We start from the raw sequence: 26,172 nt of genomic DNA, 5'->3' as shown, positions 1-26,172 counted from the left end.
CCTCTGTTAAAAAAAAGGCATGTGCAGAAGAGGTTACAATTTGCCAAAGAACACATCAACTGGCCTAAAGAGAAATGGAGGAACATTTCGTGGACTGATGAGAGTAAAATTGTTCTTTTTGGGTCCAAGGGCCACAGGCAGTTTGTGAGACGACCCCCAAACTCTGAATTCAAGCCACAGTACACAGTGAAGACAGTGAAGCATGGAGGTGCAAGCATCATGATATGGGCATGTTTCTCCTACTATGGTGTTGGGCCTATTTATCGCATACCATGGATCATGGATCAGTTTGCATATGTTAAAATACTTGAAGAGGTCATGTTGCCCTATGCTGAAGAGGACATGCCCTTGAAACGGTTGTTTCAACAAGACAATGACCCAAAACACACTAGTAAACGAAAGAAAAGAAATGTGAATGAATTGTGGAATGTTGTTAAAGAATCATGGAGTGGAATAACAGCTGAGAGGTGCCACAAGTTGGTTGACTCCATGCCACACAGATGTCAAGCAGTTTTAAAAAACTGTGGTCATACAACTAAATATTAGTTTAGTGATTCACAGGATTGCTAAATCCCAGAAAAAAAAATGTTTGTACAAAATAGTTTTGAGTTTGTACAGTCAAATGTAGACACTGCTATTTTTTTGAACACACCCCTTTCAACTAATTGCCCAATTGCACAGCCTTAAGAGCGTGCATATCATGAATGCTGGGTCTTGTTTGTTTTCTGACAATCTACTGAACCTACTGGTAACTTGTCTGCCACGTAGCAATAAAAAATATACTAAAAACCTTGATTATTCTGGTTAGTCACATTGTACTGCTATTATTTTGAACAAGACTGTATATATATATATATATATATATATATATATATAGAGAGAGAGAGAGAGAGAGAAAAAGAGAGAGAGAGAGAGAGAGAGAGAGAGAGAGAGAGACTTGAAATTACCTGTTTATATTTTACTTTCAGTTATGTTATTCAATAGTCTGTTTCATGCTGGCGCAAGCAGAAACAAACTTGTTATTGCACTATAGCATTAGCAAAGTTATTGCTCATTGAACAAAGCAACATTCTTCATAATAATAATCATAATACTTGCAGTTATTCAAATCAAAACCTAACAATAAGCTCTAAACTTCTGCACAATGGTAACAGTCAAAACTTCAACATAACAGAAAATATTTCAAATGTCAAACCTAAAATAACATATACAATAACAGATGTTTCCCTTCACTCAAAAACACATTAAACAACACTTAATTTAAATATTAATATCCATTTCCAGCCATATGCAATGCATGCTGGAAACTAACAATGGTGTCTCTAAATAAAACTGCATAATTGAGCTAATACTCTTTTAAAATAAACAAGTAATCTTATTTTCCTTAATTTTACCAGCTTAATCGGTTCTCAAGTCAAGCCTCAAAAATGCTTACATTTCCGTAAAAAAATAGGAAAGTGTATCTCTTGGTTTTATTTCTTTACTCTAACACCCAGTTCCAATAAAATAAAATAAAACAAAAAATAAAAAACAATTTTCTTTAGAAAAAAAAATACACGCTATTTTTAATTATCACCTTATTTTAGTTTTTGTGTGTGTGAAAATTATTTTTTTTAGTGTCACTCCTCAACCCAGAATACATTTTGTTCTAAAATACAGATAATGATCAATTTAAATAAATGAACCCCTCAATGTTGTTTGATTAGTTTTGTTCCAATGTTATTTTAATTTCAAAGTAATAAAATAACACAAAGTTGTTGTAAATGCAGTTACCATTAATTCCAATGCAAAACTCACTGAGTGACACTGATGCATCTAATTCTCAATAGCTCTTCAAATGTTTATCATTGAGTTCTGCTCTGAAGATCTTTCCCGTAATACTAAAGATTCTCTCAACAGGTGCAGACAAAGCTGCTATGGCAAGATGGACATGTATATGAATTTCTCTGAATTTTTCTTGAATTTCATTTCTACTTCCTTTAATTCAAATTCAAATTGTAATTCTACATCCTGTTTTTGACATTAATTCAAATTCAAGAATTGAACTGGAATTTAGGAGTCATTCTCAATTCAATGCTGAATTGTGCAACAAGCATTTCCACTCTGGAATTTACATTTACATTTGGCAGATGCTTTTATCCAAAGCGAGTTACAACTGAGGAATACAGGAAGCTATCAATCATGAAGAAGCAAACAAAATCACAAAAGTGCCTGAAATACTTATAATAATAAAAAGCTTTGGACAGAGCTTAGAGCAGCATAAGCTAGAATAGGGAGGGAATAGAGGAAAAAATAGAGGGATTTTATTTAAAAATTATTATTAAGATGAGGTTAGGTGCTCACGGAAGATTTTCAGCTGTTTTTTGAACGTTCATCAGTGATTCAGCATTCTGGATGGAGTTGGGGAGATCGTTCCACCAGCAAGGAAAAGTGGACTAAAATGTTCTGAAGAGTGATTTCATGCCTCACTGCGGTAGGGATGTAGACTCATAGGAGCGAGTCAAAGTATGTGGATGATTATTGTGGTGGATATTCATATATATTCAAGGAATATTCAACGCCTTGAACTTGATGCGAGCAGCAGTGGTAGCCAGCCAGTGCAGAGATAAAAGAGGTGTGACATGGGCCCTTTTGGGCAAGCTCAAGAGCAGACTTGCATTCTGAATCATTTTGATAGCAGACGATGGAAGTCCAGCCAGAAACTCATTGTAGTAGAAGCCTAGAAATGACCAGGGCCTGTTAAGAATGATCTGATCATTCTGATTATACTTTTATTAATGTTGCAAAAGCAAAGGCATTTTCTTTAGCATTAGCTATTTGAACGTCATCACCTCTGACACAAAACAGAACCATTATTGGTTTGGGGTGAATTCTTCATTTAAAAGCTGAGTTTAAAATCTCAAAACCTGAAAACCAAAATTAACTGTTTAGAACATGAACAAAACATGTGGGTTAGATCTGCCTTTGATGCATCACAATGATCATGATTTATCTATATTTCGGTATAGTTTAGCCAAGAAACGTTTAATTGGTTAACAAAAATGTATGTGCTTTACATAACCGATTAAGCATGCAAGTTGCCATTATATTAAAACTGGACACATTTGCATATTATATAAAAAAATATACAGACTACACAGAAAATTCCTCAACTTTTATTTCAGTTTAAATGAAATCAACAATGGAGTTATTTAACAATGCATTCAATAAATACTTACACTTACATTTTTTTTTTAAATTTATTTAAATGTGACCTGAAACTTACTTTAATTTAGATATATTAGCCACAAAAGGGACTGTGTTTATACATATATGCCAAATTTGAACATGATTTCAATGGCTTGCATATATTTATCATGCTGCCCACTACAGATATGAATAAACTATTTTATTCAACCTTTTGAAAGTAGAACTGCAAGATTCAGCCAAATCATCAAACCAGTTTTAAATATCTTAAATGCCGTTAAAGGTTTTTCTTACAACATGACGGATGGCAACTAAATTGGAAATAACATAGTCGCTATATACTTATAAGAGCGTTGGATTCACAACTCAAGGCTTGCTTTCTAGGGTGGTCTCATCAAAGAGGCTGAGCAAGTTCTTTGGCTCAAAGTTGCTTTTATCAGACACATCGGTGGAGATCCAGCTTCTCTTTCGGCTGCTGGGCGAGTCTGTGAGACTGTGCTGGGAGCTGTGATGAATCAGACTCAAGCTGCTGCTGGAATGGATTTTGGAGGAAGTGTGTGTCCACTGGCTGTGCGTTGATGTGTATGTGGGGTCGACGGGTGTGTTTGGCAGTGGCGTAGAGGTACTGCCAACAGATAAGCTTGCCTGTACTCTACAAATTAAGGGGAAAAAAACAAACAGAATGTAGTCAATTTTTACATTTTATGCAGTAACAATTAGTGAGAATAGTCTGCAAAATTCCCTATCATGATTATAATGTCCTCACCTATATATTTGCACACTCAATGTTTTTGGGTTTTTACAAAACATTTCATGTAGACTTGCAAAGAAGAGTGGCTTACATTATTACGCTCCTTATAGTTCTGAAATGTATTCAGTTATATGTCCTGAATCATACATACTTGTAATGTTAGGAAGATACAGAAATGTGAAAGCATACAACTTTGGCGCTAGATGGTGCTATGGGGTCATTTTCATTGCAAAATAGCATACCAGTAGACCATCCCTTGTGCCAAGTATAACCAGTAAGTGATGGAGGCTGTTTAAAAAAATATCAGTTAATTTCATTTAATTTAAAACAGCCACAGGACTGACCAAAGTGCTGTACATGTTCAAAAAAAAAAAGATTAACACATTTTAAACTAAGAAATCAAATGGGTCAAATAAACTAAATAAAAATAAAAACTAAATAACGACATTAACCAAGGAAAACACTTTCAGAAGAGGTGAAAACTGATATAGAAGGAGATACTCTAAGTTGTACTGGCAAGCTATTCCACAATCTAGATCTCCACTGCATCTTAACCTTATGCAAGGAACAGTAAGTAGATTTAGGTTACCAAATATTACGTCTCTGAAGATCACAGACTATAGAGATGTCCAGACAGATAACTAGGAGCAAAATTGTGTAAACATTTGCATTTTATAAAATCAATCCTAAATTGGACTCGGAGCCAATGAAGAGCTTGCAAAATTGGAGTGTTATGAACATTGTAGTTGTGATACATTACCAAGTAAGTCCCTCACTTTACAAAAGCCAAACAGAAATAAATAAAAAGCCTAGAGAGCACATACACGCTGTGATGTAGGCTATTCTAGCATGATATTAACTTGTGCATGCGCATATTTATTAGAGTGAATACTTTCACTACGTGATTTCTATTAAAATTTATTTAGAATACCGCCGAAATTCAAGATAAGGATTAACGATTTTTATATTTAGCTCTATAATTTAATATAGTTAACCAATATCACACAAATAGGGCCGTTTTTCTCCAAATATCAGAATAATTACAACAAGCGATATTCATGTTATACAACAATTCAATAAACAAGATAATATTAAGATACTTTGATTTTTAGACACCATATTGCCTTTTTGCTTTATTTCGCCAAAGAAAGTAGTTCCAAACAGTACTGTTTTTGCAACTTTGAGCAACAAACACCACGTTGAAAGACGGCAATATTCAATGTTTGAATAAATTGGTTGAATCTCACAGACTCATTAACAGTGACATGCTGCCACCTCAGCGGACCAAAATCCTCAGCGTTGAGCCCTGTAATTGGTAATATAAAAATCAAACACAAATAGGCGTAATTAGGTGCATTAAATAGGCTACAATTGCACTGCTTTTATTTATTTTTTACAGAAACTGTATGCACCGTCACTCAAATGGGTTCACGGTCATGTAGGACAGCTTTCAAGAAAGCTTTGCCATTAGCCCTTAAATATGTTAGCTAACATTAAAAAATGTATATTCAGAATGTAGAATTTTTAAGAAGGCACGAACTTCTAAGTATGTAAAGTGGGTACGGAGAGTATTCAGACCCCCTTACATTTTTCATTGACAGAAAAACACAGCTGCAGTCCATTTCTTCTGATCATCCTTGAGATGGTTCTACACCTTCATTTGAGTCCAGCTGTGTGTGATAATACTGATTAGACTTGATTAGGAAAGCCACACACCTGTCTATATAAGACCTTACAGCTCACAGTGCATGTCAGAGCAAATGAGAATCATGAGGCCAAAGGAACTGCCTGAAGAGTTCAGAGACAGAATTATGGCAAGGCACAGATCTAACCAAGGTTACAAAAAAAATTCTGCAACACTTTTGGTTCCTAAGAGCACACTGGCCTCCATAATCCTTAAATGGAAGATGTTTGAGATAACCAGAACCCTTCCTAGATCTGGTCATTCGGCCAAATTGATGAAAACTGATGAGACCAAGATAGAACTTTTTGGCCTTAATTCTAAGTGGTATGTGTAGAGAAAAATATCACCTGTCCAATACAGTCCCAACAGTGAAGCATGGTGGTGGAAGCATCATGCTGTGGGGGTGTTTTTCAGCTGCAGGGACAGGACGACTGGTTGCAATCGAGGGAAAGATGAATGCGGCAAAGTACAGGGATATCCTGGACGAAAACCTTCTCCAGTGCGCTCAAGACCTCAGACTGTGCCAAAGGTTCACCGTCTAACAAGACAATGACCCCAAGCACACAGCTAAAATAACGAAGGAGAGGTTTCACAACAACTCAGTGACTGTGACTGCTCTTGAATGGCCCAGCCAGAGCCCTGACTTAAACCCAATTGAGCATCTCTGGAGAGACCTTGAAAAACGGCTGTCCACCACATTACCAACACCATCTAACCTGACAGAACTGGAGAGGATCTGCAAGGAGGAATGGCAGTGGAACCTCAAATCCAGGTGTGAAAAACTTGTTGCATCTTTCCCAAAAAGACTCATGGCTCAGAAAAAAGACTCAAAGAGTGCTTCTACTAATACTGAGCAAAGGGTCTGAATACTTAGGACCATGTGATATTTCAGTTTTTCTTTTTTAATAAATCTGCAAAAATGTAAACAATTCTGTGTTTTTTGTAACGATTTCTGTCTATATGGGGTGCTGTGTGTACATTAAAGGTAGGGTATCTAGGAATGATCTAAAACACTTTTGTCCAATTTTTTTAAAACTTTCTTTATATGTCAATACATAATTAAAATGTAAGTACTCTGAAAAGGAGAGTATAAAAATCGAGTGACTCTAGACTTTTAAATCTGCAATAAACACCGCTCATTATTTTTGTTCAGGCCGAAACAAGTGATTGGCTTGGGTGACTGTCACTCTCTCTCGCTACCATGGCCACCACCGCTTTCGCTACAGGATCTGCCCACGTGTGCGCACCCATTTGATTTGAGCAGTTCAAGAGGCACGAAACCTAGGCAAAATAATGGGAGAGAAAGAGCATTAAAAATTATAGTGCCGGGTTTTGCAGTCAGCGAAGGCAAACAATGAAAAAAAAGGAAGGCAGTACAAGAAAAGGCAATGCACAAAAAGTCTTTGGATAAACAAAACGAGTGAGAAATGATGTTCGGATTGCATGCCAAACTGCTGAAATCACGTGACTCTGGCAATCCAAATCATTGATTGATTCACTGATTCATAACCATTTGAATCTTTTTTTGAGGTTTGAACACAAACAAGGAAGAGAAGACAATGCTGAATAAAGTTGTCGTTTTTGTTATTTTTGGACAAAAATGTATTTTCGATGCTTCAAGAGATTCTAATTAACCAACTGATGTCACATATGGACTACGTTGATGATGTTTTTATTCTCTTTCTGGACATGGACAGTACAGGTCCTTCTCAAAAAATTAGTATATTGTGATAAAGTTCATTATTTTCCATAATGTAATGATAAAAATTAAACTTTCTATATTTTAGATTCATTGCACACCAACTAAAATATTTCAAATATTTATTTTATTGTTTTAATACTGATGATTTTGGCATACAGCTCACGAAAACCCAAAATCTCAAAAAATTAGCACATTTCATCCGACCAATAAAAGAAAAGTGTTTTTAATACAAAAAAAATAAACCTTCAAATAATTATGTTCAGTTCAGCACTCAATACTTGGTCGGGAATCCTTTTGCAGAAATGACTGCTTCAATGCGGCGTGGCATGGAGGCAATCAGCCTGTGGCACTGCTGAGGTGTTATGGAGGCCCAGGATGATTCGATAGCGGCCTTAAGCTCATCCAGAGTGTTGGTTCTTGCGTCTCTCAACTTTCTCTTCACAATATCCCACAGATTCTCTATGGGGTTCAGGTCAGGAGAGTTGGCATGCCAATTGAGCAAAGTAATACCATGGTCAGTAAACCATTTACCAGTGGTTTTGGCACTGTGAGCAGGTGCCAGGTCGTGCTGAAAAACGAAATCTTCATCTCCATAAAGCTTTTCAGCAGATGGAAGCATGAAGTGCTCCAAAATCTCCTGATAGCTAGCTGCATTGACCCTGCCCTTGATAAAACACAGTGGACCATCACCAGCAGCTGACATGGCACCCCAGACCATCACTGACTGTGGGTACTTGACACTGGACTTCAGCCATTCTGGCATTTCCTTCTCCCCAGTCTCCCTCCAGACTCTGGCACCTTGATTTCCGAATGACATGCAAAATTTGCTTTCATCCGAAAAAAGTACTTTGGACCACTGAGCAACAGTCCAGTGCTGCTTCACCATAGCCCAAACGTGGCTTGACCTGGGGAATGCGGCACCTGTAGCCTATTTCCTGCACACGCCTGTGCATGGTGGCTCTGGATGTTTCTACTCCAGACTCAGTCCACTGCTTCCGCAGGTCCCCCAAGGTCTGGAATCGGTCCTTCTCCACAGTTTTCCTCAGGGTCTGGTCACCTCTTCTCGTTGTGCAGCGTTTTTTGCCACACTTTTTCCTTCCCACAGACTTCCCACTGAGGTGCATTGATACAGCACTCTGGGAACAGCCTATTCGTTCAGAAATTTCTTTCTGTCCTCTCGCTTGAGGGTGTCAATGATGGCCTTCTGGACAGCAGTGAGGTTGGCAGTCTTACCCTTGATTGTGGTTTTGAGTAATGAACCAGGCTGGGTGTTTTTAAAAGCCTCAGGAATCTTTTGCAGGTGTTAATTAGTTGATTCAGATGATTAGGTTAATAGCTCGTTTAGAGAAGCTTTTCATGATATGCTAATTTTTTGAGATAGGAATTTTGGGTTTTCATGAGCTGTATGCCAAAATCATCAGTATTAAAACAATAAAAGACCTGAAATATTTCAGTTGGTGTGCAATGAATCTAATATATGAACGTTTAATTTTTATCATTACATTATGGAAAATAATTAACTATCACAATATGCTAATTTTTGAGAAGGACCTGTATAGTGTGGTTACACTTGGATACACTCTCAGAATAAATATAAAATTTCTTAAACTGTGTTCCGAAGATGAACAGAGGTCTTACAGGTGTGGAACGACATTAGGGTGAGTCATTAATTACATAAATTTCATTTTTGGGTGAACTAACCCTTTAAGATAATTTGGGCTCTGTTGTTATATCATAGTAATGCGCAAGTAAGGGTGGCTGAGTAGCTGAGTAGGGAGCTATATTAGGGCTGAATGATATTCTGTTTTAACGTCGACATCGCGATGTGCGCGTGTGCGATAGTCACATCGCCGGAACATGTGATGTGAAGGGTAGTAGCCCATGGTGTATTAAGAGAACGGTAGCACACAAACACGAGTTTGCTGTTGGAGTGAATGCACGTTCTGTGTGCCTGCAGATTGATTGGTTCGCTGTGCCGCTGCTCACCGCGGCTCACGGCCATACATTCACTGCTAAAATGCACGACGAAGAGGATCCGAAGAGGGGGAAAAAAAGGTTCATACCAGAAATCATCTTTTTGGGACTATTTCGGCTACATAAAGGAGGATGTTGAACAAAAAGAGGTACTTTGCATGGAGTGTCTTGTGGCCACAAAACAAGAAAACACCACCAATTTGTCTGATCACTTATAACGGCACCACAAAGATCTTTACGACGAATACAAAGCAGGGCTCGACATTAACGCTTGTCCGGGACATGTGGATGTTTTGAAGGGACAAGTGAAAGAGAATTTTACTTGCCTGACGAACAAGATCCAGATTAAAACAATATGACTAGTAACAAAATAACTAGCAAATCACCAAAATGCAAGAATGTTTGTGCATTAATTTAGTGTAAGTGGCGATGGATAGTGGATAATAATATATAATGAACTGACGATAATAAGGTCGCGCTGTTGACCCTCGTGCAGCCTCTCGAGGAGAAATTACAACACTTGAGCGTTTTCCTGAATACCATCACGACTGAAAATGACATTGATTTCATATGACAGTTCCATAAACAACTGATTAACATTCACTTAAAGTCACTTACATTTTAGATGTAATATTTAGTGTTTTTGTTCTATTTCAGCAGTAAAATTCGTTCACAGCAGACCCGTAACACGTCTCACTCATAACAACAAGCGTGAACGATTCAGCGTTTGAATGAATCGTTTGAATGAACCGTTTGAATGAACGACTCAGTGACTCACTCATTAAGATGGTCACCTGCTGCCACCTACTGGAGGTTTAGCTTCATGTTTACACAAACTTTCCAACATGTCTTTTTGTCACTTGTAATTAAGCTTGCTTATTACTGAAATTATTAATATCATGGAATGGTAATTATTGACTTTAGCCTAGATTGATGGCTCTCAACATCGCAATATATATCGTTGGGGGGGAAAATATCGCAATGTAATTTTTTTCCAATATCGTGCAGCCCTATGCTATATAGTTTACACTTTACAGCATTAGCAAAACATTTTTTGTTCATGCACTTAGTCAAATACACACAAAATAATGTCAAAATCTTGACTCGTATTCATGTAAGGTTTTAAAGTGACAGCATCCTAATATACCTGTGGCAAAAATTATGAGATACTATTAAAAATATCGAGGGCTGTGAAGGTGGAAGTTTTTACTAGGGCGAGTACCGGTGAACATGACCGTGGTGGCTGAGTAGCACTGGCAGTGATTGGCCAAACAAATTTTTATTTTTTATGACATGACATTATGACATGAGTGAAGCACAACCACAGCGAGGTAACATTTAATTGCGAACCTATTATTTATTTTGTAAATAAATCGTTGTGCTTCACTCATGTCATAATATTCAAGTAAAACAGCATTCACATACAAAAAAAAAAATAGTTTGGACGACCACCGCTGGTGCTACTCAGCCACCGTCACAGCCCTAAAAATATCTTTATGGCAGTTTTCACCCATGGTATTGATGTCAAAATTATGGCCAGTAAAAATGCTGAGTGGCTAGTAACTTTGGAAAACAACTAGTCACAGTGGCTGGTGAAAAAAAAAAAAAAAAAAGTCAAGCCCTGCTAATAGGCAATTCAGCTCGTAAGGGCATAGACATTTCCTGTTTCCGTTTTCTCTCTTATAGTCGTTTATAGAATCTATTATATGACTAGAAATACTACTAAGATTCAATATATTATTACTATCACAAGAGCCAATGGCATTTAAACAAACACATCAATCTTTTTAGATAAAAACAACAGTGGTAAAAAGATTGTGATTCATTTACATTTTTAACTGTAGTTAACACAAACAGTTTAAGGTTATTTTATTTTAAGGTTATGTTTATCTTAGATTATAATTGAATTCCACTATGAAGGTTTGTGTATGACTTCACAGGGGTTTCATTTATTAATCTAAAATTACAAGAACCCAACAGACATGTTGTAATAATTTCTCCATGTTTCTTCTCAATTTTCTCAATATTTCCACTATGTAACGCTGGTCAAACGGGACACAGAGAGGTGTCTCAACTAGTCAGCATGTTTACACCAAAAATGTTGGGAAAAACTGGGATGTTTCGCTTAAATTAGAAATAGGTATAATGTCTCAAGTTTCAATGAATTAGAAGTAGTATGTCATAGTAACACTTTGTGTGATCAGAAGATGTCTGGCTAAATATTGAAACATTAACTGGTTTTGGGTTTTTTATTAAAAAACGGAAAAAAAAATTCTGATGGGACCTGGTAAAAGGAATTTTATTGGCTTTTTCTGACATTTCAGAAGGACTGTAACAATTCAATGTCCAATTATTTTAAAGGTGCACTGCAGAATTTGAATCTCTATGAATCACCGCCTGTGGTTGAAACCACATTGAATGTCACTAGAGTAGTTCTTTTACACCATGATTATGCTGCACCAAGACCCACTAACAGTAATAACTTACAACAAAGTGTATTTTAGTAAAAATGTAATATGAGTAGAGTTTAAATGCTGTGTTTTAGACCTAAGGAAAACAAAATTAGAGTTGTCGTCACCTCTCAAAATCAAGCCTCCATTTATTGTTATATTGGCATGGCTCCTCGAGATAATTTCGAGATTTGAAGTTTCTTTGTTCTGACAATGGGTCAATGAGGGCTGCCGTTTAGAACGGTCCATTTTTAAAATATAAGACTTTACATTTTAAAAAGAAACAACAACAAAATATGTGGTGTATACGACAACTATACCTATATAAATTAGGTTAATGAAACATTTACAGATGTTATTGTCAGTGCAATATAATGATTATTTCACTATTTTAATTTTTTGTCCTTTAATTTGTCATTTGTGTGCATTGTACCTGTGGGTAAAGGTGGGAGAGTGTTCAAGGCCGTCTGGAGGGAACACACAGTTATGGATGGGGCTTTCTGAGTCTAAGGGAGTGTTGCACACGTCCATATCTCTCTCACACTGCTCTCTTGGAGGAGTACAGGCTGATGAGGACTCATAGACAGAGGTAAACAGCAGATTGAGAGAAGATATAAAATTCCAACCGGCTGTAAGGAGGGACTGTTGAAGGAAAACAAACAAACAAAAAACAAAAACTGTGTTTAACAAAAAATTTTTTTTAACAAAACATACTTGAGTAAGCTTTCAAGGTCTGTTCACACCAAGAATAATATAATTACACTAATAAAGCTGCTAACAGCAATTAATGGGTACAAGCGTAAAGAAGCCAATAAGACATGCCAACATGGCTGGAAGTGTTAGACCAATTGCAACAATGAGCATTTAAAGGGATTTTAAGATGATTTTACTAAAAATTGCTGAAAAATCATATATTCAGTCACTAATAATATGATTTAATGGTTTATCACTTTTGACCAATAGGTGGCGCAGTTACGAAATTGATGTGGTGAGGTCAGAGTGAGGTGACAATGACAGGCAAAGTCGGTGTCATTATGTCAAAGCATTGCAGATACAGCCTCAAGAGTCATTTTGGCATCATGCCTCAAATTTGTCGCTGTGGGATATATGAAAACCATTTTGTCTGTTGAAACTAAATTAATAACTTTTTGCTGTCATGGTCTGAAGATGTTACGATTCGATTTTGGTGAAAATTAGACAAAAGGTTTTAAGAGGAGTTTAAAAGTAGGCTTGTAAAGGAGATCAAAATGGCAAACAGGAAGTTTGGCCAAATATGTACAAAATTGGGATCTCTGTTCTTGGCATGACCCAAGGATATATTAAAATATATTAATTATTATATATATAATTAACTGAAGAAACAAAGTCACCCATATCTTGGATGCCCTGGGGGTAAGCAGATAAACATACATTTTCATTTTTGGGTGAACTATCCCTTTAAGTTGTTTCCGCTGTTATGAGAAAAAAAAAATCCAGGAGAACGCTGTGCACCAGCACATCCATCGACCCCAGAGGGTTAATACAAAGAAAATATCCCAGATAAATACTTAAGCACATGAATGAGCAGACTTCACCTTTTCTGTAAACAGGATATATACAAACTGAAATGTAATGCTTACCTGACACCAGTGGAATAAGGACAGAAAGCTCTCAATGATGCAGAGGGAAACCTGCCGTTTCCACTTTCGTTTACACACAGTGGGCAGAGAGAGTAGCTGCTGTGCTGTAGCTCTTTTGCTGGGCTCTGGAACTAGCATAAGCTGTAGCATATACTGCATGTCTTCCGATAGCACTGAAACACACATTCATAAATGGTAGCATTTAGGGCAACTATTTGGGTCTAAAAAGTCATGTTTGTCAATTTACCAAATCTGTGTATTAGGTCCTAAAGTGACAATAGTCTAATATACCTGCTGCTGTCTGTGTGCTATGTGCTAATGTTCTGCACTCTCACCCTTTCTTGCTATGTAGGCTAAATAAAATATTAATTGTACAGTGTAGACAGCTTTAATAATTATCCAAGTACTTTGTGAGATTTTGATGAACTGAGTGACTACCCTTAGGAAAAAGAAGCACACTTCAAGATGAAGTATACTTAAGTAATAGTATATTTTTTACTTTAGTACTTTATGTAAGTAAACTAATATCAATGTGTACTAGTAGTAAAATTGTAAGTTTACTATTGCAGTACTGCTTGGGACTAAATTAGTCCACTTTTAGTATATAAAATTATATGTTTAAGCTTACTATAAGTGTACAGTAGTTAACCTTAAGTGCACAACTACGGTACATCCGGAAAGTATTCACAGTGCTTCACGTTTTTTCACATTTTGTTACAGCAGAGGTCACCAACCTTTTCAAGCCAAAGATCTTCTAAAAATCTATCTACTAATAGATTTTTTCTGTCCGAATCAGTGTTTTTTGTTGTTGTTTTTTTTTACAAGCAAATTGGCTATTTCCGATGTAGCATGAACAGTTATTTTTTATTTAAAGTACATTGCATTCAAGACTTAGAGCAAATACAGAATGGCATTGTCAAAGACAATTTTTTCTTTTCCAAAGCATTTCTAAATTCAGTTCATATGCCCATCAAACGAAATATCTAGCCAAAATAACGCAAGTGGTAAAAAAATAAAAATAAATAAACATTTGAGTTAACATGTAAATTCAAACATTTCGCTCTATAATGGCTAGTGTGGTGGATGGGATATACAAACCTACCAAGTGCCATCATTTTGGAATGACCTATCGCTAGAGAAAAGTAATATGTTTTAGTCGCATAACTGCAGCTATGGAAACGCTGTCATTTCGCAACAGTTTTTAATCGACATTTACGAAAAAAAAAATTCGCAAATCTATAATGGAAACGCAGCTAGTGATTCAATAGTGGTGGCTTTGGGAGTGGCCTCATACGGCAGCAAAGCATTCTGGAAATTGTTGTCTTTCATCCCCATGAGACAAAAATACATTTTTACATACTCTCTTTTCTGAGTCTAGAAAGCACCAAATTCAAAAGTAATTTCACATTTCTACTAAATTAATGACCCAGTTTAAATACAGATTCATCTTCCCAGTGCTTGAAGTACCCCTTTAAGATACGTTGTCATAGACTTTTGACTAAATAATGACTTAGTGATGGGCCAATTTCAAAACACTGCTTCGTAAAGCCTTGGAGCAATGAATCAGTGTATCGAATCGGAGGATCGGGTCGCAAAAGTCACGTGATTTTAGCAGTTTGACACGAGATCCATATCACGAATCGTTACGCTGATTCAAAATGCTTCGAGGGTTTATGAAGTGGTGTTTTGAAATCTGAATTTCTATATAAGTTGTTATTTACTCATCACTTCATAAAATTATTGCAATGTAATGAGATGGAATTTGTAACAAAGTCTTTTTTACCCTTTATGGGTCTTGAGAGAGGAAATTACATGGTGTCAATGGAGGCCTTTCTAAGTCATAATATATTAATTTATGTACCGAAGATGAACAAAGGTCTCGCAGGTGTCGAACGACATGAGGGTACGTAATTAATGACAAAATTTCCATTTTTGGCTGAACTAACCCTTTAAAGCCACTTCTTGAGTTCACAGATTCACTCTCTAGTGAATCTTAAGTAAGTGTGGCCTGTGCTGCACCTCTTCAGAACAGAGCACCTGAATCCCTCTGAGGATGACAGCTCACAAAGGACATAAAGACAGTGGTCATAGAATATTTCAAAGAGAAGTACGATGACGAGATAACAGACAAACTGTTTGATATGGTATCCTTGCTTGACCTGCGCTTCAAGACTCAATATAAAAGGCCAGACAAGATTGAGGCCATTAAAACAAGAGCAGTGACTGAGAATCTGAAAATGGAGGGAGACCAAGGTCCATCTACTTTACAGGCTTCATGCAGGACAGAAGAAATAGAGGCAGAGGGAGGCACTGCTGAAGCTCTTCCTGTAAAAAAGCAGAGGAAGTCACTGGGCAGTTTTTTTAAGAAGCCATGCAGCAACAAAGGACTCAGCGGTATGCAGTCAGTGGAGGGCGAGCTGGAAAACTACCTCATGGGTCCAGATGCAAATAATGAAACAAAACCCTCGATTGAAGGTGTATGACAAAAAGTTTCCTACAGTGAGCCAACTAGCAAAGCACTACTTGTGCTGCATCCCTGCCACCAGCTCCCTCTGAGAGGATTTTTAGCATAGGAGGGAACATTGTGACCTGTCACAGGGCAGCTTTAAAACCTGATACTGTAGACAGACTTATCTTGCTTGCCCGTAACTTGTAGAGTCATTTTTAAAAAATGTATATTGTCAATGTCATTTTATGAGGTTCATGATTTCAACCAATCTGTGGTTGAGAGAATCATTGCGGTTGCCGCTTTCAAAATAATTCCTCCCTCATGTGAACTGACAGGGGCAAAGATATGACAGGGCAGCTGAAGTTCATTAAATATGCAAATCTTACCCACACTTAGCCGTAGGCGTTTAATTGTAATACTGTGTTCACACCGGACGTGAATGACACGATTTGCGCGAGTGATTTGCATGTTAAGTCAATGCAGAGACGCAAACAGGCATTCTGCGGGCCGATCGATGAGTCATGATTTTCGAATATTCGATTAGTTGATTTAATTATAGAATATCAAATAGGTTGTGCGATTATCGTCCTGTATTTACATTAGCCTACCTGTATATGTTTTTGGTGCTGATGTGGGGGTGACAAGTTAATTTTAGGCTTCTCTTTTTTATATTTTAGACATTCATTGGTTAAAGGGGTACTTTAGCGCTGGGAAGATGAATCTGTATTTAAACTGGGTCATTGATGTAGTAGAAATGTGAAATTATTTTTGAATTTGGTGCCTTCTAGACTGAGAAAATACAGAAAATTTATTTTTGTCTCATGGGGATGAAACAACAATTCCCAGAATGCTTCACTGCCCTGTGAGGCCACTCCCAAAGCCACCGCTACTGAATCACTGTGACTGAGTTGGAGAACAGACACTACAATTAAATACTGAACGTGTCTGTTCAATATAATGAGTGAGTCGCCACGTGAGTGTCACAGCACAAACGCTGCAGGAGTCAGATTACATTTACCGTCATGAACGGGCTTAATGTGCTCTCGTAATGAGATAATCATTATGAGGTAATCGCAACTGCGCTCGCGGCATATACATTCACAGCGCATTCAGTTTGAAGCATTTTTCCAGTTCATGCCTTTGGAAGCTGAAAGGACAACCCTGGCGAATTTTTAAGTTTATCTTGATCGTTATATCTTTGTTAGTACAATTTATAGAAAAAAAACAAACCGGAGTTATTACAGTTAATGACCAGAGCCCCCCCCCCCCCCCCCCCCCGTTGTGTGTGTAAAGCAAGATTATTTTAAATTATTGCACATCTTTCCTCAAGCCGTGTGTGCCCAAATGGAAGGATAAATAGTTTACATTACCTCCACACCAGTCTTTAACCACGGAATGGCATTTTTCTACATCTGGTCCGGCTGTGTTGTGTCTTTGTAAGTTAGTCAAGTATTCGCTGCAAATTTTCACAATTCGGAAAGGCACAAACGCGAACAATTTCTTCTTCACTTGTGAGCCCGATCGGATCATCACTCTAGTGATGTCCGGTCACGAACGAATCGTTCTTTTTAGTGAATCGGGCAAACCAGTTCACCAAATCGGACTAAATCATTCTAAACGGTTCACGTCTCAAATCAGCGCTGACCACACACGTTATTTTAGTTACTCACTTTCTGACATGAGTGACAGTCCCTCCGAATATAAATAAACTAATGTCTTGAATTATTATATGTTGTAACTCCAACCGTTCACTGAACTGAGTCATGTTTTGGTGAGTAACTGAACGAGCAGCGGTCCTCGCCTCAGGATCACCAGTACAGAATCAAAAACTATTTCTCTCAGACATGTTCAATACTGAGGACCGACGAGACGATGAGCAGAGCCTCTTCATAAACACGATGCTCTTCTCGGCTTTCCGGCTACCGCTGCGTTCCCACGGGACTTCAGCGCGAGACACAGCTAGCCGGCTAAAACAGGTGAATTTAAACAATGACTAAGTGGCTAAACGCATCTCGTTGTCATGTAAGGGACCTGTTCATGTTGGACAGTTTTAATTGCATTTTATGTCTGTTAAGTGGCACAAATACACCTTTTACGGGCATGCCCCCAATGCTGCCGTTTTAGCTGAGGGGGGACTCTGGGCATTAACTGTAATAACTCCGCATTGCAAGCACCAATCCGGTTCTTTTTTTTTTCTATAGGCTGTACTCACAAAGCTATAACGATCAAGATAAACTTAAAAATTCGGCGGAGTTGTCCTTTAACTTTCATAGAAATTAATTTGAGAAGTTAAAACACTTACATTGCTCAGCATAGATTCGTTTACATGAATGCCTGCAGCTGCCAGCTGAGCTATGAGTGCGATCTCCCATCCCCCATGCGCTGGTTGAAAACATGCGGAAATAGCTCCCTCTGCTGGCTGTAGTCTTTAGCATTTGGCCAAAAAAATCCTCCGATGGAGGAATTTTTACAGAAATAAAATGCATAAATCTCTTGTCTCAGGGGGATATGAGGGGGCAGAGATGCGCAGGTTGATCCAAACCTGCGCATACCCGCGGGTAAGAGTCATCCAAAAATATTTGTAATGATATTCGGGTCGCGGTCGGTCGGGTCGTTTGAAATAAAGATGAAGCAGGACAAAATTAGTGCGTATAATACGACATAAAGTGCGTATCATATGCACACGAAAAACTGTGCATGAAACTAATTTTGCCGTATACATCTCAGGGCGGGATTTTTGTTGGCAAAGTCAGGGGTAAGACACACACTTAGATTAGACTGGATAAACACATGCAGCATCTTAATTGTTAAGAAAACGAAATGAAATAAATAAATAAATGAAGCCTTTATTACACAACACTAGGCTATATATCATACAGCATTCAGAAAAAGAATATTTTGCGACTTTGCACTCCTAAGGGCTTTCACACTTTTCCAAAAGTGGGCTCTCTCTCAGTTGACCTGCTGATGAATTCTCCGAGCAGGGTCAAAACATTGGCACAAATAAAGGAAAAAAATTATAACTTAATTAAAAATATTGTGTTATAATGTATGTTTTTTAATGAAAATTTAAAAAAAAAGTCAGTGTTCTTTCTATTGCTACTTTTATGTGCCCTGCAGTGCCTAGTACTATGCAGGTAGTAGAGATATTTGCCCTTTTTCCCGCAGTAGAGCGCATTCCACAAATAATGCAGTCATACTATGTTAACTGGTTTACTATAACAGTAAATATAGAACATTTATTCACAAGACCAACACGCTAATTATCCACAGGAAACTGATAAATGTAAACTGTAACTGACTGTCCATTACTAATACCAAAACACTTAAGTCCATTACCATTACACAATAGGCTGAGGTCAGTTTTAGACACTCGTTGCATCATGTATAACATGCTGCTACAGTATATTCACAACAAGAATTCACAGTGCATTCTTAGTTCCTGGTTAATTAAAGCACATATTTACATTTATCCATTTTATCTAGTTTCAGAATTAACAGATCTTGAATGTGATTACATTACTGCCCAGAATGGCATTGACTCTGACCGCAGCATGAGTCCTGAAGTGTAGACCTAATATGACTAGATTTTAATACTTCAGAGCATGTAACTGCAATTCTGAGACTCCAATAAAAAAGCAGTTCTTTGTTTTTCTTTGCTCTTAAACACCAGGTAAAATCGCTTTTCATAGTCATTTAGTTTAGCGTGATTTAAGAACTGCGTGGGAATATTTTGAATACCATAAAATATAAATTAAGACTTATAATTAGAGAATTAATACTTTTTTCAAAATATAGTGAGGAAAATAAGTATTTGAACACCCTGCTATTTTGCAAGTTCTCCAACTTAGAAATCATGAAGGGGTCTGAAATTGTCATCATAGGAGCATGTCCACTGTGAGAGACATAATCTTAAAAAAAAAATCATAAATCACAATGTAGATTTTTTTTTAAAACTTTATTTTTATGATACAGCTGCGAATAAGTATTTGAACACCTGAGAAAATCAATGTTAATATTTGATAAAGTAGCCTTTGTTTGCAATTACAGAGGTCAAATGTTTCCTGTAGTTTTTCACCAGGTTTGCACACACTGCAGGAGGGATTTTGGCGCACTCCTCCATACAGATCTTCTCTAGATCAGTCAGGTTTCTGGCCTGTCGCTGAGAAACACGGAGTTTGAACTCCCTCCAAAGATTCTCTATTGGGTTAAGGTCTGGAGACTGGCTAGGCCACACCAGAACCTTGATATGCTTCTTACAGAGCCACTCCTTGGTTATCCTGGCTGTGTGCTTCAGGAAGACCCAGCCTCGACCCATCGTCAATGCATTAAACTGAGGGAAGGAGTTTGTTCCCCAAAATCTTGCAATACATGGCCCCGGTCATCCTCTCCTCAATCAGTCCCTCCATAACTCACTTATTATATTGAACAGACATGCTCAATTTTTAATTGTAGTGTCTTCTCCAACTCCAACTGTCACAGTAATCAAGTTGGTGGCTTTGGGAATGGCCTCACAGGGCAGCGAAGCATTCTGGGAATTGTAGTCTTTCATCCCCATGAGACAAAAATACATTTTCTGTCTTTTCTCAGTCTAGAAGGCACAAAATTCAAAAATAATTTCACATTTCTACTACATTGATGACCCAGTTTAAATACAGATTCATCTTCCAAGCGCTGAAGTACGACTAATCTCACATTTATATTTCTGTTGAACTACTGGGTGCATAGAGGAATAGCTTTTTTCGGCAAAAGTAGGCTAATAATAGCCCTACTGTATGTATGTCTTAAAAAAAATAAAGATATAAATAAACTTAATAAACAAGTGTTTTCTAAATCAGTGTCGCTGCAGTTATATCTCCATATCTCTGCTTTCGAGTCACTTAGTTTGTTCTATTTTACTGTGTCTTTAAAATGTTTGTTTTGCCTTTTTATAAGGTTAATAAAGGTTAGTTTTGTTCTCCTTATCAGTATCCTTTTTAATTTGTAATGATTTAATAATTCAAATAAATTATGAGGGTGTTTCATAATAGGAGCTAGGCGAGCATAATAATGTGTGTTACAAAGTGAGCATTTGTCTCTGAAGTAAAGGGTGGACTACAATAGAGTGGTGAACAGCGTTTTTTGTGGGACATAAGACCCTTTGGGGTGCACTTTCTGCTTTTTCACATTGTAAACCTATAACATAAACAAAAAAGAAATTATAACACAATAAAGAACATTGAAAAGGCCAAAAATGCCTAATATGAGCACTTTCAGTAAAAATGTATCTACCTTTGCCGTTTTAATCTATAAAACAAATGCCGAAAAACATTGTAACTTTCATTGCAACTTTTAAGAAAAGTGGCTGCAACATCAGGCATTTTAGGCCGCAACAATCACAAAAAAGGCCCGAGAAATCCTGGAGGGACTGCTTATTACAGTGCAGTCGCCCTGTCCCATGTGCAGAAAAACACCCCCAAAGCATGATGCTACCACCCCTATGCTTCACAAGTAGGAATGATGTTCTTGGGATGGTACTCATCATTCTTTTTCCTCCAAAAACGTTTAGTGGAATTATGACCAAAAAGTTCTATTTTGGTCTCATCTGACCACATGACTTTCTCCCATGACTCCTCTGGATCATCCAAATAGTCATTGGCAAACTTAAGATGGGCCTGGACATGTGCTAGTTTAAGCAGGGGAACCTTCTGTGCCATGCATGATTTCAAACTATGACGTCTTAGTGTATTACCAACAGTAACCTTGGTAACGGTGGTCCCAGCTCTTTTCAGGTCATTGACCAGCTCCTCTCGTGTAGTTTTGGGCTGATTTCTCACCTTTCTTAAGCCTAGTTCAGACTGCACGATTTTCCAACTCGTCGGGTCACTGCTGTTTTCACACTGCATGACTATCTGGGGTATCATTCAGTCACTGCTGTGTTCACACTGCACGATGGTTTGACGACAGAGGAGTTCACACTGCATGACTGAACAAGAGGAAGAATCGCCGACAACTCTCTCTCTCCGGTGCACAAACTACGTTTCCGAACTACACGTGCGATGTGACAAGTAAACGACGCAAGATCACACGTGCGTCAGACCAGAGTTTTGCGCGAGACTTGGAATTGTTATTAAAAATGATAAACTGCACAAAGCTTTTGTGCAGTTTACAATTGCTTCAAATTGTATGTGCGCTGATTTGTGGAGAAAAAGAAAAAAGATTATGGCGGAAGAAATAGTTGGAGAGACAGAGGGAGCCAGGATTGTGTTCTGCAAAGACTGTGTGAGGTAAATAAATAATTGTGTAATGCGCTGCTGCTGCGGCTGGACGTGCAAATGTTTGGCCTTTATTTCTGTTTGATAGAATTGTAAATATATCTATTTATATACTGATATTCTGCTCTATAACTCTTCCCTGAACCTCCTGCTGCCCTGTATCTCACTCTTTCATTGGCTGTCGGGCATCGGCGATGTAATTCAGTCAAAACGCAGTTCACACAGCAAGAGTTTCAATCGCCGACAGGGCCAGATATTTAGCATGCCAAATATCTTGTGGGCGTCGGCGACTCGTCGGCGATTCTCTCTGATTGTGTCTTTGATTATTCGCACTGGGTGATTGTCACTCGCGTACACGAGCAGCAATTTCCCTATGATCTCGGGCATTTGTCAGCGATTTCACAAAACCTGTCGGCGACTCAAAATCGGAGCAAAAATCGGGCAGTGTGAACTAGGCTTTAGGCTCATTGAGACCCCACGAGGTGAGATCTTGCATGGAGCCCCAGTCTGAGGGAGATTGACAGTCATGTTTAGCTTCTTCCATTTTCTAATGATTGCTCCAACAGTGGACCTTTTTTCACCAAGCTGCTTGGCAATTTCCCTGTACACCTTCCAGCCTTGTGGAGGTGTACAATTTTGTCTCTAGTGTCTTTGGACAGCTCTTTGGTCTTGGCCATGTTAGTAGTTGGATTCTTACTGATTGTACGGGGTGGACAGGTGTCTTTATGCAGCTAATGACCTCAAACAGGTGGATCTAATTTAGGATAATAAATGGAGTGGAGTTGGACATTTAAAAGTAAGACAAGGTCTTTGAGGGTCAGAATTCTAGCTGATAGACAGGTGTTCAAATAATTATGTGCAGCTGTATCATACAAATAAATAGTAAATAAAAAAAAATCACACTGTGATTTCTGGATATTTTTTTATAGATTATGTCTCTCACAGTGGACATGCACCTACTATGACGATTTCAGACCCCTCCATGATTTCTAAGTGGGAGAACTTGCAAAAGAGTAGGGTGTTCAAATACTTATTTCCCCACTGTATATATTTGTGCTGTGTATATGCAAACCACATACACATACAGTATTCATTTTTAATTTTAAGCACTTTAAGGACATTGTGCAAAACCACAAGGTCCTTAACATGTCCCTAAATGTTTATCAAGAATATTTTCAAGCATTTCACTTAACCACATGAGATTATAATCTACAGTACCATTAGTGAATTCTGCTGGTAAGTGACCCTTTCGGAGCTGCTGCCAGTCATCTCCTCCTTTAGGAACCTCAATGTTACAGGCCAACTCCAGGATGGAAACACCCAAACTGTAAGAGAAGAGGAAAAAGATATCTCTTTATATAAATCACAAAATAACTGATTTGGTTCTTACCATTCACACTTAAATATAAACTAGCATAACATTCACCAACCTAAATATGTCTGCAGCAGTTCCATACTCCCCTTTCAATAGCTCAGGGGCCAAATATCTTGGGTCTCCTTCCTGTAAATCTTCCTCTCTCTTTATTTTCTCTATCATTTTCTTTTGGACATCTCTAGGAAGCTTGATCAACAAGCCAAAGTCTCCAAGTTTGAGCCGTCCGGACTTTGTAATGAAAATATTTGCTGGTTTGATGTCCATATGGGCAAACCCATGAGTGTGCAAGTGGTCAAGCGCTGAAAGCATGTCACACAGATATATCCAGGCACTTGTCTCACCTAGTACAACACAAAACACACACACAATTTGCTTCAGTAGCGTATATTTGCAATGCAAATATTTTTTGCAATTTGCAATGCAATGCAAAAAAAATGCAATGTTTTATTACAGATTAAAGTAATTTGTTGTGTCATTGGTGAGAGAGGTTTTCTTGTTTAGTTTGCTGTATACCAGTGTGAAATGGCGTTTCCTCAGCGTATAGCTGTAGGCTGGTACAACAGAGTTCAGTCTGGATGTAGAGGTGACCAGCCTCCTCCCAAGCCGCAATGAAGCCCAGCACATAAGGGTGTGGCGGCAGTCTCTCATGATTCCAAGCCTCAGTAATGCTTTTTGCTCGTTCAATTTCACCACGGAACCGCTGCACTGAACGCTTGACAGCGTACTGGCAACCGTCCAAAAGACTCACCACCTGACAGACAAAAAATATGTAATGAATGCATTTATATAGTCCTTTTAGATATAAATGTACCCTCAAAGTGCAACGAATCAGGGGTCACTCCTCAACCACCACCACAGCATCCACACACCAGCTATAGATGGAGAAGAGAGTAGAGTGATAGAGCCAATTTAATGGAAGGGGATTTATTAAGAGGCCATGATAGACATGGGCCAATTAGGGAATTCGGCCAGGACAACGGGTTTACACCTCTACTCTTTACGAGAAGTGCCATGGGATGTTATGATGACAGAGAATCGGGACATAGTTTTAACATCTCATCCAAAAATGGTCATCTGAAGAACATCCAAAAGAACACAGTATCCTTAGTGTATTCCTTGTTGATCTTAAAATATCACCCTTATCTAAAAAAAATTCATCCATTTCATATGTATCAGTTTCAGAGTACATCCGTTGTGCACCATTACTTCAACAAATCAAGTCTAGTTATAATTTTGAAAAATAATGCATTTCAAATTTTTTTTTGAATTGTGTGTAAAAATGCAGACAATGGGCAGAAACAGATAGTGGTTGATATTACTTCTCACTGGAAATTGAAGTAAACATCCTGCAGAAATAGTATGAATGGTAGTATGCCACATAAACACTTAGAAGGTTTTAAGCATGTCTCACCTTGAAAACCTCCCCAAAGGAACCTCGTCCAATCAGGCCCAGGTTGGTAAAGCACTGGCTGAAAAAAGACTGCAGTCGAGATGGGTCATACAAAGAGCGAGGAGGGGGCGACTCTATAAGGGAGCGTGACAGGGGCGTCCATGGAGTGGGGTGATGGACGAATACTCGACTGAGCGGGGGGCATCCTTTAGATGGTGGCCGTGGTGGTAAAGAATGAGATAATGGAGACAGGGAGGAAGATGATGAGGAAGATATGGGAGGTCTCCGTTTCTTCAGGGAAAAGGACTGCTGGGCATTAGAGAAGTGGGTAGGCAGAGGGAGAGGGGTGCTAACCACTGATGTCTGATAAGAAGACGACATAGAAAATATATAGTTCTTCTAATGTAAATGCAGGTTTGACAAATTTTCAGAAGATATTTCAAATTATGGAATTCTGAATGCTGACTGCTCATCCAGATGCTCCACATCAATATGCACTTGCCTATAACAGAACACGAGATGGGGTGTTAAATACGACTTTTAAATGAAAATATAAAACGCAGAAATAAAGAATACAATGCCAAAACAAATATATTATTTCAACCATCAATGACAAATCAAAGCTGACAATCCTATTAGGTAACGTTACCCTTACAAAAAATATTGTGGCAACAAAATATTACTTTGAAGGTATAGATGGTGCTTTGATATACCATGATACTGTATGAGTACCATTACTAAAACATGGCAATACCATGGTATTTTTGTTAACATTACATCACAGAATATCATGAATTACCAGGGGAAATGTCCAAACACATATTATTAAGATCGCATTTGTCCAACGTAACAGTTACTAGATACGATTAGCAAAAATAAAACAGTACTGAGGTACAATTAAAATGTATATTGTGTACATTATACCATGAATGATCACTTAGGAGAATATTTCCAAAAAACTTTAAACATAATCTCTGCTACTGTACTTCGACAGATAAAACAAATACTGACGTAGCAGCAGTAACGTTAGCCGATTAACGTTACGTGCGTTCAGATAAATAATAAACATTCCTATCGAAAATGAAGCAGTTACGATGATAACGTGAACCATTCTGAAATTATAAAAACATGCACTCCTTTCAAGGGTTCTTCTGTCAAAAATATTTACATACATTAAGTTTCAAAAATGTTATATACCTACATTGTGTCTTGCTCTTGGTTCGTATTCGAATATCGATTTCTTTTATTTAATCAAGTATATTATTATTAATCATATCTCGCGCCACAAGCATTCAAATACTTCAGGAGCGGGCAATGACGTAACACCGTGCGCGTTCT

General features: G+C 37.9%; 1 protein-coding gene across 2 annotated transcripts; it reads right to left on the bottom strand.

The window, feature by feature from the left end:
- Positions 1–3,132: 3,132 nt before the first annotated feature.
- Positions 3,133–26,168, bottom strand: pkmyt1 (protein kinase, membrane associated tyrosine/threonine 1). 2 transcript variants are annotated; one of them, XM_067429511.1, is made up of 8 exons: positions 26,032–26,168; positions 24,856–25,336; positions 23,958–24,195; positions 23,500–23,785; positions 23,288–23,394; positions 13,367–13,539; positions 12,181–12,389; positions 3,133–3,838 (listed from the first exon to the last, which is right to left on the bottom strand). In XM_067429511.1, exons 2-8 carry the CDS (start codon positions 25,213–25,215, stop codon positions 3,553–3,555), a joined length of 1,659 nt encoding a protein of 552 aa, XP_067285612.1. In that variant the 5' UTR covers positions 25,216–25,336; positions 26,032–26,168; the 3' UTR covers positions 3,133–3,552. The 2 variants fall into 2 exon arrangements, with proteins under 2 accessions (XP_067285612.1, XP_067285611.1); XM_067429510.1 differs by having other exon boundaries at positions 26,036–26,168.
- Between the last annotated feature and the right edge of the window lie 4 nt (positions 26,169–26,172).

This window comes from Pseudorasbora parva, chromosome 21, assembly GCF_024679245.1.
Source record: "Pseudorasbora parva isolate DD20220531a chromosome 21, ASM2467924v1, whole genome shotgun sequence".
NCBI classification, from domain to species: domain Eukaryota; kingdom Metazoa; phylum Chordata; class Actinopteri; order Cypriniformes; family Gobionidae; genus Pseudorasbora; species Pseudorasbora parva.
The sequence above is the reverse complement of the archived record's forward strand: the minus strand, read 5'-3'. Positions and strand labels throughout refer to the sequence as shown.

Bases quoted from the DNA above. Each gene is read 5' to 3' on its own strand.
- pkmyt1 (XM_067429511.1), bottom strand. From the start codon at position 25,215: ATGTCGTCTTCTTATCAGACATCAGTGGTTAGCACCCCTCTCCCTCTG. The intron at 23,395-23,499 runs GTTGGTGAATGT...CTTCTCTTACAG, and splicing joins ACTGCTGCAGACATATTTAG to TTTGGGTGTTTCCATCCTGG. The intron at 12,390-13,366 runs GTAAGCATTACA...TTCCTTCAACAG, and splicing joins CCTTATTCCACTGGTGTCAG to TCCCTCCTTACAGCCGGTTG.